Genomic DNA, 18,509 nt, shown 5'->3' with positions numbered 1-18,509 from the left:
GAGCGGATTTAATTATAGGGGAGAAATATGCCTCTGGTTTAATGTGTTTGTAAAGACAGTGGCGTGCTTAACCCCTTCTCTGCCCGGGACAGAATGAGACTTGAGCAGAAATTTGTCCTCTTCTGATTTGTCTGACTGAAAATGAGGATCATAAAAGCTCCTACCTCGTGGGGTTGTTGTGAATGTTAAATGAGTTAATGCATGTGAACAGGGCCCAGCGCTGGCTGCTATTGTTATCATTGTGCAAAGCAATCACTATGAAGCCCGGGGTTGGTGAGGATGCCATCCAACAGGTGCCAGGGCATTGCTGGCAATTTGGGACTCTGGGGGCTGTATCTAGTCTGTGCAATGCTCTAGAACCCGGTCCTCAAACATACAGACAGTAAGTGATTCTGGGGAGACCAGCTACACTCTATTTCCCCTAAGGCCAGAACAACAACAGCAGCAAAAAACCAAACCCGTTGCCGTCAAGTCAATTCTGACTCATAGTGACCCTCTATCACAGAGTAGAACTGCCCCATAGGGTTTCCAAGGAGCACCTGGTGGATTCGAACTGCTGACCTTTTGGTTAGGAGCCATAGCTCTTAACCACTACATCACCAGGTTTTAAGGCCAGAACAAGGCGAGAAGAAAAAGGCTTATACTCCAGCAGCAGGGACTTCGTTTAGATAGTAGGAGGAACTGGCCGTCACTAAAGATTAACTTTAAAACCTAACTAATTTGGGCTAATTGGAGGGAGGTGAGTCTGAATCACTGAAAACTCTGAATTAGACCCTATTTTTAAATGAAATACAGTTTTTGCTTTCAAGCACACACAGTGACTCAAACTAGGGTGCTTTAGTAAGTGAATAAGAGTGATAATTAGCATCTTGTCTATTTGGAGGCAAATGCAAGTGCTTGAGGGGAAAATTTTTCTTTAATGAAACGGTAAAAGTAAACCTCAGCCCGGCCCTGTCAAATGAGTGTGAGTTTTGAATCTGCGGGGGCTCAGCTAAATCAAATATGGATTTAGGTGGCCGAGGGTGGTGGTGAATGCTTTTCTTTGTGCAATTTTTTTCCAAAAGGGCATCTGAGATGGTCCAGGCATAGAGAGCATTGGGCTCGATGACCTCCCAGGTTTCCTTCAAGCTCTATGCCTTGATTTGCCTTACAGCTTAGCTTTTTAAACATAAGGAGAATCCTTTAAGCCATCATGTCCTCGTCTTGTCATTTATTACCACCATGTGGCGAGGCTGGGGTATGAGGCCAATAAATCATTTGGACGGGAAGTGGCTACAGGCTGGATTAATTTCATTATCATCCTTAAGCAGATAGGTGTCTAGCATGGCCGATGTCTCCAGCGAAGACTGATGTTCTATCCCTCTTGACAGCCCTCTCCTTGCCTTGCAGACAGCTGTGCTGGTTCTTGGTTTCCCCTGCTTCAGGGACTTGTTCTGCCTTTCCCTATTAAGGACAATCAGGGGCCACACCCCTTCCTTTGGGGCGCATGCCACACGGTTGTGGTAGGCTGCTGAGAAGCCTGTCTCCCCCCCTGCACAGCTGAGCTAGTCAAGGACATTAGTCAAGAGCACCAAAGGAGTGCGTTGGTGGCTGGCATCCCTCCTGAAACTTGCTCAGACAGGCTTGCTCCCCAAACACAGGGAGAGGGAGCCTGTGGATCCGGAGCCCTGAACTTCAAGCTGATGCCATCAAACGGCCCTCTCCAAGCGCTTCTACCTGACAGCATCGCCATCTCTAAGCTCCTTCTGGTCAATCAAATTCTATGCAGCAGTGTTTCTCCCCCTGCATTCCTGAGTCCAGGAATATGCACTTTTAGAAAGTTCCCTAGGGGTTTTTACAAACTCCAATAGCTAAGAACTGCTGCTCCTGGCAACACGATTCTGAGGTTGGAAAGTCCAAGTATAGGAGGGTGAGCATCAGGTAGCAGATGGTACCCAGGGCCCCTTCCCTAGGTCCCCTCCATCCAAGGCTGGGGGGGCAGAGCTCACTCAGGCATCACCCAAAGCAACTATTTCCAAAATGGGTCTGAGACCCACTCAACCACTGCCCACAAACAGGGTGTCCTCTGCTCCTGGCTGCTGTCCAGAGAGCTCTGCTGGAGGAACAGTTTCAGCAACTTTCAGAGTCTGGCAGGGTCAAAGGCATTCTGGTACAGACATGTCTCCTTGGCTCTAGGTAGCCCTAAAACCCCCTACTGTCCGAGTGTCTCGGGAAGCTGCTCCTCTTCCTGTCTTCTCCACTTCCAGGTGCATCTTCCCCCCAGTGTCATCCTTGACACCCTCTCTGATTCTCATTGCTCATGGCCTCCACCTCCTGAACATCACTTGAATCCATCCACTCGTTCCTATCTCCAAAGCCACTGCGTTATTTCTGGAGAGTTTCATCCCTCACCTGATATTCTGACAGTTTCTCGCGGGTCTCCCTATTTCCAGGCTTCACCCCTTAAATCCATGCTCAGCCACAATCATTTTCTGAAACACTAATCTCCCCTGCTCACAGATCTCCAATGCCTTCCCACGATTCTTGGTATAAAAGTCAACCTCCTTAAACAGCTGTCAAAGCCCTGCATGACCTGCTCCTCCCTTCTCTGGCCTCCCTTGTGCATGTGTGTTGTTTGTGGTGTGTGTGTGTATATGAGTGTGTAGTGTGTATGTGTGTGTGTTTGTGGTGTCTGTGTGTGTGTGTGTGTGCAGTGTGTGGTTGTGTGTGGTGTCTGTGTGTGGTGTGTGTGTGTTTGTGTGTGTGGTGTGTGTGTGGTGTGTGTGTATATGTGTCAGTGTGTGTGGTTGTGTGTGTGGTGTATGTGTGTGGTGTGTGTATGTGTGCGTGGTCTGTGTGTTTGTGGGGTATGTGTGTGTATGTGTGTGTGGTGTGTGTTTGTGGGGTGTATGTGTGTGTGTGGTGTGTGTATGTGGCGTGTGTGTATATATGTGTGCAGTGTGTGTGGTGTGTGTATATGTGTGTGTGGTGTGTATGTGTGTCTGGTGTGTGTGTCTGGTGTGTGTGTGGTATGTATGTGTGGGTGGCGGTATGTGTGCAGTGTGTGTGGTATATGTGTGTGTGGTGGTATGTGTGCAGTGTGTGTAGTATGTATGTCTGGGTATGTATGTGGTGTGTGTGTATGTGGGGGGGTGTGTGTGTGTAACCATGGGTTCTGGAACTCAGCTATCTGGGTCCAAATCTTGGCTCTGCCATTGACTATTACTAAACCTCCCTGCGCCTCAGTTTGCCCACTTATTTATAAAAAAAAAATAGGTTAATAATAGTACCTTGCAGGAGAACGGTATGACAGTCTGCGTCCATAAGGATTACAGCCTTGGAAACCCTATACGGCAGTTCTACTCTGTCCTGTAGGGTCACTATGAGTTGGAATTGACTCAAGGGCAATGAGTTTGGTTTTTGGAATAATAGTATCTTCCTCATAGGATGCAGAGCCCTGGTGGCACAGTTGTTAAGCACTCGACTGTTAACCAAAAAGGCCAGCGGTTTGAATCCACCAGTCGCTCCGCAAGAGAAAGATGTGGCAGTAAGCTTCCGTAAAGATTACAGCCTTGGAAACCCTCTGGGAGCAGTTCTACTCTATCCTGTTGAATTGCTGTAAGTTGGAGTTGACTCAACAGCAACAGGTACGGTTTTGCCTCACAGGACTGCTGTAGGATGAAACGATCCAAAATGGAGGGAAACGCTGAGGGCAGCACCTGGCACAGAGTTAGTGCTCCACAGGCAAAACACAAGCCAGTTGCCATCTAGTCGGCTCCGACTCATGGTGACCCCATGAGTGTCACAGCAGAACTGTGCTCCATAGAGTTTTCAATAGCTGATTGTTTGGAAGTAGGCTGCCGGGCCTTCTTTTGAGGTGCCTCTGGGCGGACTAGAACTGCCAACTTTTCGGTTAGCAGCCAAGCATGTTATCTGCACCACCCAGGGGCTCCTAAGTGCTCCATAACTGTTGGCTACTATTGGCTCTCCCCTCCACCCTGACGCCTCAGGTTTTAGCCAGTCTAACAGTCTATTGGAAACCCTGGTGGCGCAGTGGTTAAGTGGTACACCTGCTAACCAAAGGGTCAGCAGTTTGAATCCGCCAGGTGCTCCTTGGAAACTCTATGGGGCAGTTCTACTCTGTTCTGTAGGGTCGCTATGAGTTCGGAATTGACTCGATGGCACTGGGTTTGGTTTGGTTTGGTTTGGTAACAGTCTATCTGCTGAAGAACATGCATGCCCTCCCTATCCTGCTGGAGACTTTCCACGAGCTGCCACCCTGCCCCCACCTGGCGAAGTTCTTCTCATTCTTCAGGTTTCAGCTTAGTCACAGCTTCCTCCAGGAAGTCTTCTCGGATGCTCCAAACCACAATACTCATCACACCATAAAATACTGCCTCTTTACTTTTCTCTCCCTTCCCACCACCCACCCAGCTTGTAGGCTCTGTGAGGGTAAGGACCTGGTGCCTTTTCTTCTCACTTGCATTCCCAGCTCTTAGTACAGACTGGATTTTCAACAGCAGTTTGGATGACGCTGCTGACTGGATCCCAGCATCCCATTGTGTTTAGGAGACTTCCCTGCTTCCTCTCCCTTGTCATGTGCCAGCTTCTCTGGCACTTAGACTGCCTCTGAGAAGTCATGTGTGCCCCTCACCAGTCTTGGCCTTTACTGAGAATGTGGGTCAAGGAGCCAAAGGAGGTACCTCTGAATAGTGCAAACAAACAGGAAACTTAGAGCTTCTTCAAAAAAGTACTCTACACAAAAGGTGACGGAGGTGCATGGTGAACATGGTCGGGGCCATTGGCATGGAGAGTGGTGAAGCTTAGGGGCTTTTGTAAAAGCATCACACTTGGCACTCAGCAGTCGAGCTATGTAACTTTTATGTAGTTTTGCTGGGCAGCATACTTCACCAGGCCAGAGGATCTCATAAAAGAGATGCTTCTGGCCTAAACTAGAGGATGGAGGGTAATCAGGTGATGAGAAATCAAAGCCCTCCAAGACTGGGACATATAACAAGTGCACCATGACAGGCAGTCATCATTGGTTCTTCTGAACTGGCATCTGAAGGAAACTGCCCCACAAACATGCATCCTGCAAACTACTCCAGGAAGTAGGCGTGGCCCTTTTTTATTTTTTTTTTTAAAGAAAAAAAGAATTTACATGGTACTGGCAGTTCAAACCCACCAGGGGCACTCTTTGGAAACCCTATGGGGCAGTTCTACTCTGTCCTGCAGGGTCACTATGAGTCAGAATTGACTCAACGGCAATGGGTTTGGTTTGGGGTTGGGTTTGGGTTGGGAGTCCCTGGATGGTGCAAGTGCTTGGCTGCTAACCAAAAGACTGGCAGTTTGAGCCCACCCAGAGGTGCCTCAGAAGAAAGGCCTGGTGATATATTTCCAAAACATCAACCACTGAAAACCCTACGGGGCACAGTTCTACTCTGACATGAGGTCACCATGCATTGGAACTGACTCAACGGTAACTGGTTTGGTTTTGGGCAATTATCCAATCCATTCAGGATTGGGGGATACGGATGAAAACTTTAAGGTGAGTCTTTTGGTCTTACCTCATAGTGGCCAATGGTATTTAGCTTGGTTATTCCATCTTCAAGAATTACGGAGGAGCTGTCAATATCCAAAAGTTCTTTTTGTCGTGTGCCCACTTGAAGTTCTGAAAAACCAAAAGGCATTTTGATCCCTTTTAAAATCGTAGTGAGGAAGTTTAAATGCTACCCTATCACATTTCACAAACATTATTTACAAGTAAATAAAACTTAAATAAGGTGGTAAATATTTGTTTGAAAGGTGTGGCGCTATATCAGCCAGGCTGGTTGCCTGAATTTTGTTTTGTTTGATATTTAGGACTCTAATTTTTAACACCACTTTTCCCTGAAGCTTTTACTCTGAGGCTAAGGCTGGAAGCAAAACTACTGAAGACAAAATACTACGCCTCAGAGGGATTAAGCTCTTTTAAAGATGCCAAAGCACACATGCATACTATTTCTCTCTCTTGCACACACGTGTGTGCACATATTCACACACACAGGTCAATACTGAATGATCTTCTGTAGGTTTGTGTGTGGGTGACACACAGGTGTGGGCATTTTTAGGGCAATGAAATTATTCTGTATGATATACTGTAATGGGGACACATGACATTATGCATTTGTCAGAACCCATAGAAATGTACAACACAGATTGAATCTTAGCGCAGACTAGGGATTGTAGTCTATAATAATCTATCAATACTGGTTCACCAATTATACCAGATATACCATGAATGAAGGATATGAATAAGGGGGGGAATCTGCACAGGGGGAAAGAAAATACTCTCTGTATTTTCTACACCATTTCTCTTTAAACCTAAAACTGCTCTAAAAAAAATAAAGTCTACTTAAAAAATTACCCCCCCTCAAAAAAATTGGAAGATCTGGTAACACTGAGCCTGCAGGCCCATATGGCTGCAATGCACTGAAGCTAAGTGGCACCGCACCCAAACTGGCCGGTCCTTTCCCATTCAAGTGGGAGCCCACTATCTCCTAGTGTCCTAAGGTGGGGGCTGACACCCTTTATTTATGATATTTCCTCCCCTCTGATCATCTGAGTTTGTGAGCCTCTGCTGTGAAAGGTGAGAGTGTAGTTGCTTCTGGTATTGGATTTTGGTATAATTTATGGCTGGTTTTTAAGGATTTGCTTTTGGCTTTTCTGAGGTCGGCCTTGAAGGCGGTTTGCAAGGTCACCAGACAGCTGTCACCACTTACCACCAGCCCACAACTGGACAGCACCTCCTTGCTTTGCTCCCTGCCTTCCTACATTAGAGGACGAGGCATACCTGGTGGGTGCAAACCCAGAAATGTCACCAAGATGCTACAACTGACTTTTCTGTGGCAGGACTGAGGCAGTCGAGCTGTTTCCCCTGTGGTTGTCCAGCTGGGTGTGTCTCCTTCCTTTGCAATCACAACCATATATCTGCGAGATGTGTGCTCAGGTCACGGAAGTGGATGGTCTAGGGCCAGGTGTTGGTTTCCTGGCTAGGGCCGCCCCTTTCACCCTAGATCTAATCAGTTGAGCTAAAATAGTTGTTAAGCCCTGGTGGTGCAATGATTAAGTGTTTGGCTGCTAACCAAAAGGTCAGCAGTTCGAATCCACCAGCCGCTCCTGGGAAACCCTACGGGGCAGTTCTACTCTGTCCTATAGGGTCGCTATGAGTTGGAATTGACTCAGTGGCGACGGAGGCCCAGGAGACATGCCTTAGCTGCCCAGCTTCTCTGAAGATAGGCCAATGTGAGTCACTACACATTTTCCAAGTTTCGCTCAAGCCTCGCAGGCCCTGCTTCAGGCTTCTCTAAATGGTCTTTTAGCAGGAAGTTTGACTTGGAGTGCTGGGTGGGAGGATTTTAATTGCCTGGTTAGGCAAGGCCTACAACTCTCCACTGAGGGAAGGTAAAACTCGATATGCTGTCTGTCACTGCCGAGATTCCACTCTGCTTTCCTGCCCCATAATCAGCTATAAAATCCCATGGCGGTCTCCCGGAAGGGCTGCATGGAACACAACTTTAAAATGTTGGCGAACATTTGAGTGAAGTGGAGCCTTGTTCGCTTGCTCACGCATATGCTCTGCTTTGCAGTCTACCAATAGAGCCTGAAAATGAATGCATAGCAGATGCTGTTTCACACTGGGGGAAGGCGGAGAAGATACTTAATGCAGGATGCGATTAGCACAGAGGATGACGACCTTGCCAGCACGCTGGAGTTAACACCTAGAGTCAGAGACACCCACTAATGACACATTCCGTATCACAACAAACAAATCAAATGCCAGTGTGAAACACAACATAGACTGCGGGCACTGGCTTTACACCTTTCTGTACTTCGCGGTGCAGGGTGAATCCACTCAGGCTCAGGGTCAGTGTTCTCATGCATCTGATTACAACTATAATATTTTAAAAAACGGTTTCTGCTCCCTAGGAAGAATCATGATGCTCTTAGGTGAGCAACACAGTCTCTCAGCCCCTAGACATGACCTCCAGGCAACAACCCGGGCCCTATACGCTTCACCAAACGAAGGTCCTGGGGTCAGGAAGTGAGGGAAGGCAAGAGGGATGCTGACCAGGGGACTGGGGCAGAATAGGCTCTGCATCACCTTACCAAGTCCAATTTCATTGAGCTGAAGTCCGTAAGGAGAGCCATTTTTGCTCAAGAACGCCTGGAAAATCTTCTCTTTGGCTTGGCCGATGGTATCACAATCAAGAACATTGACTGAAATGTTCCGACAGACATCTGCACTCTCGTTTTCTGGGATTTTTTCAAAGATGATGTTTAACGCCTGCAAGAATACAAACAGGTTTCCGAGTCGATTAGATAACTGCAATCTGAAAAGCACTCATAAAAGACACAAACCTTGGCGATTCCTACTAATACCTCTGACAGTGTATTAGCAAACACCCTATCGCATGGCACTACTTTAATCTTTTTTCCATAATCCATTCTTTTCAAGGATAATGGGAAGGAAAACAAAACGGTAAAACTCTCATCACAGAGCAAGCCTTGAATAAATATATCTGGAAATAAAAGATAAATACACATAAATATTCTAAAAATGATGATTTCTGATTTCATCCTCAAAAAATCCAAAAAACCTAAAAATTGGGAAGGTTCCGCAGTAGGCGAGGGCAGACTGGTGATGATCTTTTTTATTTACAGGACCACAGAGTCCCAGAAGTGAAGTTCCAGGTGACAGGAAAGGTTACGAGGTCCCCGTATTGATCACAGCCAAGAGGTCACTTTTTTATATGTGGCATTAATTATGGGAACACTCATCTACCCCTCCACGTTCTACATCGTCAGGCAGACAGCTTCCTGAGCCCTCATTAAAACACTGAGATCTCCATCCTGTACTATTATTCTTGCATTAATTACTTTACATTTCAGTGCCATTACAGAACGTTTTGTCAGTTAACATTCTCCCAGGGCAGCAAAGCCTCTGAATCAGACGAATGGGAGAAGTAATAAGGCCTTTGTGAACGTGTGAAAACACAAAACTAGTGAACATTTCAAAAGGAATTTAAAAGAAATTGCAGGAGTCCTTTAAGGACAAACAAACAGACCCAAAACCACAAAGGTTTACCTAGTGCAGATTCTCAGGGGAACCGATTCAGCGAACAGCTCTGAGTATTTTGCAATTAGCATAACATACAGTTGTAGATTCTAAGGCACCTTGGTAATCCTGAGCACTTAAGTCAGAGGGACTTGGGTACAGTGTGAAATGCACAAATACTTATTGTTTATGAGCCTGGCCATAACGAGGGAATGTAAGATGATCAACAAAGGGGAAACATTTGTGAAAACACAAACAACTCAGAGGACATGGATTATACCCTCAACTTAAATGGGTATAATAATAATAAACAGTTGGCTCCTGAGTCAATTCGGACTCATAGCAGCCTCACGTGCATCAGGGTAGAATTGTACTCCATAGGGTTTTCAATGGCTGGTTTTTTGGAAGTAGATTGCCAGGCCTTTCTTCTGAGGCACCTCTGGGTGGACTCGAACTGCCAACCTTTTGGTTAGCAGCTGAGCAGGTTAACCATTTGCATCACCCAGGGACTGTGGTATAATAAAATACCTGCCTGCTAGCGCTGTTATGAAAACTAAATGAGATAATGCATGTCAAAGGCTTATCACAGGGCCAGGCTGCTGGAAAGAACTCGTTGATGATGATGATGGCACCTTCATTTGGAAACAGAGACTCAGCCCTTACTGAATGGCAAAGACTCTGACCTTGCACTCAATGTCTCTGTCTGAGCATGGAGGATGCTGGTGAGTGTAATGGCACAGAGTATAGGCTCTGGGGTCAGACTCCTGGGTTCAGTCCAGCCCACCACTAACCAGCTGAGTAACCTCTCTGTATCTCAGCTTTCTTACCTGCAAAATGGGAATAATAACAGTAACTGCCTCATGGGTTCCTATGACCATGAAATGAATTAACCAAGTGGCACTTAGAATAGCCTCTGGATTAGAATAGTACATGAGTTCTTGGGACATATGATTTATGGATCATTGACATGGAATGGGGCTTCTAAAACTCTGGAAGGTTCTTAGGGGCATGTCTTGTCTTTACTGTCTTTAAATCTTACCCCTGCAATCTTGCGTATAATTATGCAACTGTGGTCCAGTCCTGCACCAAATGATCAAACTCCAAATCAGTAGAAGCTGAACACTGAGGTTAACCTGTCATCTCAGTCTGGCCTGCGTGTGTTTCCTTCTTCCTGGAACAGGCACCTGCTCTCTTGTCTGCCCGCAGACAACATCTGTGTTCTGGGCAGTCACACACTAGAATTGTTGTTGTTATTGTTAGCTGCAATTGAGTTGGCCCCCGACACACACGCAATGATCAGACCACTGTGATCCATAAGGTTTTCAGTGGGTGATTTTTGGAAGCAGATCACCAGGTTTTTCTTTGGTACGTCTTGGCTGAAACTGATGGCATCACAGCAACACTAAGCCCTACTGACAGATAGATGGTAGCTGCCCATGAGGTGCATTGGCCAGGAATTGAACCCAGGTCTCTCAGATGGACCACCAATACCCCCATCACTAGGAAGGGGTACAGAATGCCTCTCTGCTCACAGACCTTCAAATAACAAATGGGAAAAACTGGGGGAGGGTGACAACTATCAAGAAGTACCCAACATGGCACAGCCTCATGCCAGAGCCCTCTTGCTCACCTCCTTTGTTAGTCACATTTATTGAGATCTTTGGTTTTCTGGGGTCAGTCACTCTGCCAGAGGCATTATAAGACAATGTTTAATCCACCCAGTGGCCAGGTGAAGGAGGTTCTATTATCCCCCATTTTCTACGTCTTTCTCCCGCAGAGTGGCTGGTGGATTCGATCCACTGACCTTTTGGTTAGCAGCTGAGTGCTTAACTACTGTGCCACCAGGGCTCCTTTACGGTGAGCAAACTGAGGCACAGAGGGGTTAAGTAACTTGCCGAAAGGCCACAGCTAATAAGTGGCAGGGCCAGGATTTGAAGCCAGCATTGATAGGTGAGCCACTCCGTTATAGTGCCCTCTGCCTACCACCTGGCTCTCCCAGCTCGCTGACCAGCCCCTCTCCTCCTGGTCCCACCTACAGCCCAGGAACTCTCCTGACCACCCAGAACACATGCCTTAGATCAGGCTGTAAACTGACGTCCTAAGCTAGATTCCCAACATAAGGGAAATCTGGGAAGTAAACTCCAGCCTTATCACCTATTCCCTGAGTAGACTTGCCTGTCTTGCCAGTTCCTCTCTGTGGGGAGGAATGGTGGATAAGCTATTTCACAGGGGTTTGCACCGTTTAATCAGAGCGCCAGTGATCCCAGTTTGTTTAATAGTTTTATAGGTATTTGTGAAATAACATTCCGTTACTACCCAAAGGGTGCTATTGTCTTTAACAAAAATACCTCTTTATAGGCAATAAATGTTCTTCTCAAAAACATATGCAATAGAGATAGAGAAAAAAAACAACTCTTAACAGGATGTAAAATAATGTAAACCTGCCACTGCTCCACAGCTAGATGGGTGGAAAAAGGTAAAACAGCATTTTACAGAGTCCACAGGGAATTCTGAGTAAATTCAGACATAAACTGATTTGTGTTCATTTTTTATGCTGCTAACACTTAGTGCTCAAACAGCAGTTTCCTAAAGTGTTAAGTGTAGTCAATGCTCTCAGCGTCTGCTTTGCCTCTTAGGCGCCCCACCCCCCCACCAGGGCCACCTAAGAGAGAGGTCTGCCTTCTGCCACTGTCCCCATCGATGAAGATCCCCCAGTGGAAGTGCCATCTCTCCAGCCCCCATCACAGTCCACTTAACCAGAGTCTTCTCTATGCTCTGCTTGGTGCTAGGGGCCAAGGATGGGAGAGACCTTTGCCCTCAGATAATTCACAATACAATCGGGAGACAAAAGCATCACCTGTGAAACTATAGTCACTGCCAGGTGCAGCTGTCGCCCTCAGGAAGTGTTTACGGAAAGTTCTAAGTAGAGAGGACGGAGCGCCGAGTGGCCCGAGCACCAGGCGACATCAGAAAGCTTGCATCACGTCTTCCCCTGCCACTTACCAGCCCTAGGAGTGTGGGCAAGTCATCTGACTTCTCTGAGCCTAAAAATTCCCACGGTTCCCATCTTCATGAGCGGACAGGATCACTAAGTAACGCAATGTGATAACAGCAAATGAAGGAGTGCTTCATAGGTGCCAAAGACTGTCCCAAATTTATATGTCTGTGTATTACCAGTTGCCATCAAGGCAATCCCAGCTCACAAAGACCCCATGTGTGTCACAGTAGAACTGTGCTTCATGGTGTTTCCAATGCCTGATTTTTTTGAAGTAGATTGCCAAGCCTTTCTTCCAAGGTGCCTCTGGGTGGACTTGAATCTCCAATATTTCGGTTAGCAGCCAAGTGCTTTGACTGTTTGCACCACCCAGGGATTCCATGTGTGTATTAGCACATATGAATTAGCATCAGAAACAACCTATACGGCAGATTCTAGTATTATTCCCATCTTAAAACTGAGGCACCAAGGGGTTAATTGCAAAAGTAAATGGTAGAATCATGCAATCTAACTCTATTTTTATACACTTAGCAATTCTGCCTTTCAAAATATGAAAACAATGTTTTCTACATCAAGCAGGGTACAAATCTATGGGATGGTGATAAATTTTCAATACTCACTAAAGGGCAAAGTGCTGTAAAATGTTGACCAGTCTCTTCCCCAGAAATCTGCCCCTCTGCTAAGAGGGACTGCTCTGGGTCACCTTATTTCCTTGACATGAAAGTGTCAGCAAAGTTGAGGTAACAGATACGGTTAGTTCAGTGGCATCACTAGGGTTGGCGTCGCCCAGTGCGGTAACTCATGACGCTACTCCCTTATGCCAATTATCACAATATTGTAGCTAAAACACCAGAAATTTTGACAAAATCAACGACTATAAAAAAGACCAGCAGCAATGAAAACAAATGCACGTGCTTGTAGCGTGGTGCAGACAAAACCATGTGATTCGAAGTTGACAGCTGGGACCAGAGCACATTGGAAGGTTCAAAAAGTAAATTAGCACAGAGTTTTCGCTTTGTAGGTATATTGATACTTGGAACTTAGGCTTAAAAAAAAAATTTTTTTTTTTAATTTTATTGTGTTTTAGGTAAAAGTTTACAACGCAAATTAGTTTTCTATTAAAAAAAAAAACAAAAAACCTACACATACATTGTTCTGTGACATTGCTTGTAATCCCCGCAATATGTCAGCACTCTCCCCTTTTCCCTGTCCACCCTGGGTTCTCCATGTTCATTCGTCCAGTTTTCCTGTCCCTTCCTGCCTTCTCGTCTTTGCTTTCGGGCAGGTGTGGCCCATCTGGTCTCTTATATTTGATTGAACTAAGAAGCACATTCCTCACATGTACTATTGTTTGTTTTGTTTTATAGGCCTGTCTAATCTTTGGCTGAAAGATGGACTTTGGGAGTGGCTTCAGTTCTGAGTTAGCAGGGTGCCTGGGGGCATAATTTCAGGGGTTCCTCCAGTCTCAGGCCAGTAAGTCTGGTCTTTTTTTGTGAATTTGAATTTTGCTTTACATTTTTCTCCCACTCTGTCCAGGACCCTCTAATGTGAGCCTGTCAGAGTGCTCGGTTGTGATAGCTGGGCACCATCTAGTTCTTCTGAGCTCAGGCTGCTGGAGGCTATGGTTCATGTGGTAAAAAAGGACTTTTGTCTTTGGTTTTCTTCATTCTCTTTTGCTCTGGACAGGATGGTACTGAGAGATGTATCTTAGATGGCCAACAACAAGCTTTTAAGACTCCAGACGATACTTACCAAAGTTAAGATGTAGTACATTCTCTTTATGAACTATGTTATGCCAATTGACCTAGATGTCCCCTAAGACTATGGTCCCCAACTCTCGGCCCTAGTAACTTGGTCCCTCAAGGTGTTTAGATGTGTCTAGGAAGGCTTTTATGGCTTTGCCTTGGTCAAGTTGTGCTGACTTCCCCTATATTGTATGTTGTCTTTGCCCTCACCAAAGTTAACTCTTGTCTACTATCTAATTAGTGATTTCCCCTCCCCACTCCTCCATTCTCTTGTAACCATCAAAGATTGTTTTTTTTCTGTGTGTAACCCTTTTCTTGGGTTTTTATAATAGTGGCCTCATACAATACTTGTCCTTTTGTGATGGACTTTTTTCACTCAGCATAATGCCTTTCACATTCATCCATGTTGTCAGATGTTTCATGGATTCATCGTTGTTCTTTATCGTTGGGTAGTATTCCATTGTGTGTAAATTAAATAATTTACCATAAATTGTTTATCCACTCATCTGTTGATGGGCACTTGGGTTGTTTCCATCTTTTTGCTATTGTGAATAATGCTGCAGCGAACATGGGTGTGCATATGTCTACTTGTGTCACGGCTCTTATCTCTCTGGGATACATTCCTAGGAGTGGGATTGGTAAGATAGAATTTTAATAGACCTTGATAATAAATTCTACAGGAGTATTGTTGGGCTTCTTGAGAACCCAGTTAACACTCGTTGGCTGTCTGTTTTGAGGATTTTTTTCATTAAGCCAGTGAGGAATAGGGAGAACAAGTGAAAATTTTGTAAACTCATAAGGACTTTTCTTATGTAAACGCCTAAGAACTTCAATGAGTTCACGATCACCAAACCTTCAGGTGGGCTGATATAATTCTGCATCTGTTCTTCAGGCTGCAGTAAGCATGCTCCAATGAAAGGAAAGCAGCCAGAACAGTCATTTCCCTGTGCAGGAAGCATGCATCCCATTAGCTGATTCTAGCTCCTGTTTTGTGCAACTCACTTAGATGCAGCACGTCCAGACTTATTTTCTGACTGTACTGAAACTGAACATATTGAAACACATTGAGCTGTATTAGGGCTTAATTCCTCTTTTTGAGAATAAACTATCACTTGTGTAAGATTTTAAACAAACTTTTTTTGTGGAATCATTTGGTAAATTAGCTCCCCTTGAAAATGCCAGCGAGAGCTGGAGGTGCACAGAAGAGCTGATCCACTTTGCAGGGATATGCAGGAAGGCACTTAGACACTGAGATCAAGTTCTTAGTCAAAGAATGGTCATTGTTGTTATAACTAACTACAGGAACATTTTTATAAAAAATAATTTCTGCTGAAACACTGCACAAAAACTTTATAGACAGTTGTTTGTTGTCACCCCCTCTTGACAGTGTCATCCAGTGTGATCTGCACCTTCTTAGTGACGCCACCTGGTTGGTTGTCCAATCAACAGCTACCCCTCCTCCTTCTCTGCTGACAGAAGTCAGGTATCGACAGCAGTGGGCCCAGCCCAGGGTAGGAAGCATGATTGGTGACAATCCCCTTCTCCTTTGCAGGGACTGGTCATATGACCCAGTTCTGGCCAATGAGACATAAAAGAAAAGGCTTTCTACCCTAACCAAATGGACAGCAGTGCTTGGAGCTGTGGCAGCCATCTTGTGATGAGGAGGGCAGGGCCAAGAGCTGCACAGAGGTGGTGACCCAGAGCCCTGACCAGCTGAGCAGATGGGCCAGCCTTGGGGCTGCTTACCTCCAGACTTTCTGCTCTAAAATGCAGTTCAATCCTCTTACAATTTCAGGCACCATTAGTCAGATTTTCTCTTACTTAGAGTAGCTGAAGGCACCCAAAACTGGCTTTGTTGATGCTGGGGTAGATTAATTAATTCATTGGCCCATTTACTCTGCACTTACTGTGTGCACAGCACTGTAGGTAATACAAAGTTGAGCCTGACAGTATTCCGGCCTGGGAAGTACTTGTAGTCTAATAGAAAAAGTGTGGGATACACCCAACCAATTTTAATGGTTGGTATAGATGTAGTGCTTCAGGTACCCAGAGGGAAAGATCACTTCTAGCTTGGAGGAGGGTTTCAAAGGGAGAGAAATCAGGGAGGGCTGTACGGAGGAGAGGGCATTTGAATTGAGTCTGGAAAGGAGCTGCATGTGCACCAGCACAGGAGGGAGGTCTCTGTACCCACAGAGACACTTGGCTTCCAGTCTCTAACTCGATTGGTGAGAAGCAAACTTCAAATTTTTACTCAGGCTACCAGGTCAGGAAGTCTAGATAAAGAATCACACTTCCTTTGGGTAGAAGGGAGGGTAAAGAAACCATGTGAGAGAGAAGCCCAGGACTAGTAATAAAGAGAAAAAGGTGAAGAAGAGACGGCTATTTTAGGTTTCTAATAAGTGCTTTCCTAACTCATTTAATAGCCAACCCATACAGAACGCTTGCCATGCACCAGGAAGTGTTTTAGGTGCTTTTCTAACCATTTAATCCTCACGGCTACTCCGTGAAGTGGGTGTTATTATCAGCCTCATTTAACAAATGAAGAAATTGAGACGCAGTGAGCTTCAGAAACAGGTCCGAGATTGCACAGCTGCCAAGGGTCATAACTGGGGTATGAGTCCACAACCGTTAACTGCTAAGCCAAAGGGCAGGCCCAGTCTGCCCGAGTTTCTCAGTAAATGCTATCTGAGGACCCAGGTGGGACACAGACAACCTGGTAGAGGAGGTTCTACCTCCTTAGCTTGGCTTGGCATTGAGTCTCACGGTCCCCACTGAATCGGAGAACCGTGTGGCTCAGGTACCACCCATGGACATTTGTACAGAGCACATATTCACCCAGAATATCAATGACATTTCCCAGCCTCTGTTGCTGCTGGGTGCGGCCAAGTGACTAAGTTCTAACCAATGAAATAAAGCAGCTGCATTATGTGGGAAGAGGTCTCTGGGTGATGTAAATGGTCTGCTCTAGGCAACTAACCAAAAGGTTGGCAGTTTGAACTCACCCAGCGGTGCCATGGAAGAAAGACCTGGAGATCTGCTTCTGTAAAAATTACAGCCAAGAAAAACTCTATGGAGCACAGTTCTACTCTGTAACAAATGGGGTTACCATGAGTCAGGATCAACTGAACAGCAATGGTTTTTTTTTTTTTTTGGTTATGTGGCTTCCTCTAGGAAACTTCCTTGAAAGACGGCTGGTGACAAATCTGTCCCCTTTTTGTCAGCCCCACTTATTTTCTGCTGGCTGGAATGGGGAAGGATGGCTGCAGGTGGGCAGACACCTTATGCCATGAGGTGACCTAAGGACAGCAAAAGGGAAGGAGCCTGGGTCCTGTGAAGACCTCCCAGAGCAGTGTGCCCCAGTAGGCCTGGAATGCCCATCTCAGAACTTCATGTGGAGAGAAATAAACTTCTCTCTTACTTAAGCCACAGTTAACTTGGGTCTCTGTTTCTTGTAGCTGAATTGTAGCCTAACGGATTCAGGAACTATGCCTCTTACCAAAGCAGGTTATTAGAAGGACAAGGCTATTTGGAAAAGGCATAGCCCAGGATGCACAGATAAAGAACCTTCTGGAATGACCTGATCCTTTCGTAGCATGTCACAAACCAGACTCTTTTAGGCTGTCTTGGGGTTTATCATGAGTGTCTTTTTTTTTTACATCTATCCAGCAGGATGCCATCTGTCATAGGGCGTAACCTCCCAGGTACAGGGGTTACAGGTCACATAAGCACAGAGGCATTTAAGGACTCCATCACTCATCCGTCAGTCTGTGGTACTGTTGTGGCTTGCATGTTGCTGTGATGCTGGGAGATATGTCACTGGTATTTCATATATTGGCAAGGTCTCCCATGATGGACAGGTTTCAGCAGAGCTTCCAGACTAAGGTAGACTAGGAAGGAAGGCCTGGCAATCTACTTCCAGAAATTAGCCAGTGAAAATCCAATGGATTACAGCAGAATGCTGTCAGATATGGTGCTGGAGGAGCCCTCGTGGCACAGCAGTTAAGAACTCAGCTGCTAACGAAAATGTCAGCGGTTCGAATCCATTAGCTGCTCCTTGGAAACCCTGTGATGGAGTTCTACTCTGTCCTATAGGGTCACTATGAGTTGGAATTGACTTGATGGCAATGGTTTTTTTTTGTTGTTGCTGTTGTTTTCTGGTGCCAGAAGAGCCCGCTAGGTTGGAAGGTACTCCAAATACACAGTGGCTGCAACGATGGACTCAAGCATGCCAACGATTGTGAAGATGGTGCAGCGCCAGGCAACATTTTGTTCTGTTGTACATGGATTCACCACAAGTTGGAGCCGACTCAGCAACTAACAACATTTAAGGAATGCTTTTAAAGATGAAAGAATCAGCTAACCAACTCCCACATATCACCCATCAGCAATAAATAACCAACCAAAAACGACAGTGAGGGGATACTCTCTGCTTAGTAGATCTTATATAGTTGACTAATGACCCCCGCTCTGTGCCAGGCATGATGGGTAGACATCTCACAGATATTATTTTCTGACCACATAACAAATCTACAAGGTTAGTTTGTTATTTATAAATTGTCTATCTATAAATGAGGAAACTGAGGTTTAAGAAAGTAGTGTGATTTACTCAAGGTCACATGGCTACTCAAGAAAATAGCTAAACCCAGGTTCAAAACCAAGATCGTCGGGCTTCTGCTATAAGCTACACAGCACA

General features: G+C 45.6%; 1 protein-coding gene across 1 annotated transcript in view; it reads right to left on the bottom strand.

Annotated features, from left to right (window-relative positions):
• PLXNC1 (plexin C1) overlaps positions 1-18,509 on the bottom strand; it is a 174,237-nt gene that overhangs the window by 20,985 nt on the left and 134,743 nt on the right. Inside the window, exons 22-23 of the mRNA XM_049884041.1 lie at positions 8,128-8,305; positions 5,547-5,650 (exon numbers count right to left, since the gene is read on the bottom strand). Coding sequence (XP_049739998.1) covers positions 5,547-5,650; positions 8,128-8,305 — 282 coding nt within the window. The remainder of the gene's footprint in view (positions 1-5,546; positions 5,651-8,127; positions 8,306-18,509) is intronic.

The sequence above is a fragment of the Elephas maximus genome, chromosome 4, assembly GCF_024166365.1.
Source record: "Elephas maximus indicus isolate mEleMax1 chromosome 4, mEleMax1 primary haplotype, whole genome shotgun sequence".
In the NCBI taxonomy this organism is placed as follows: domain Eukaryota; kingdom Metazoa; phylum Chordata; class Mammalia; order Proboscidea; family Elephantidae; genus Elephas; species Elephas maximus.
This window is presented reverse-complemented; position numbering and strand designations above follow the sequence as displayed.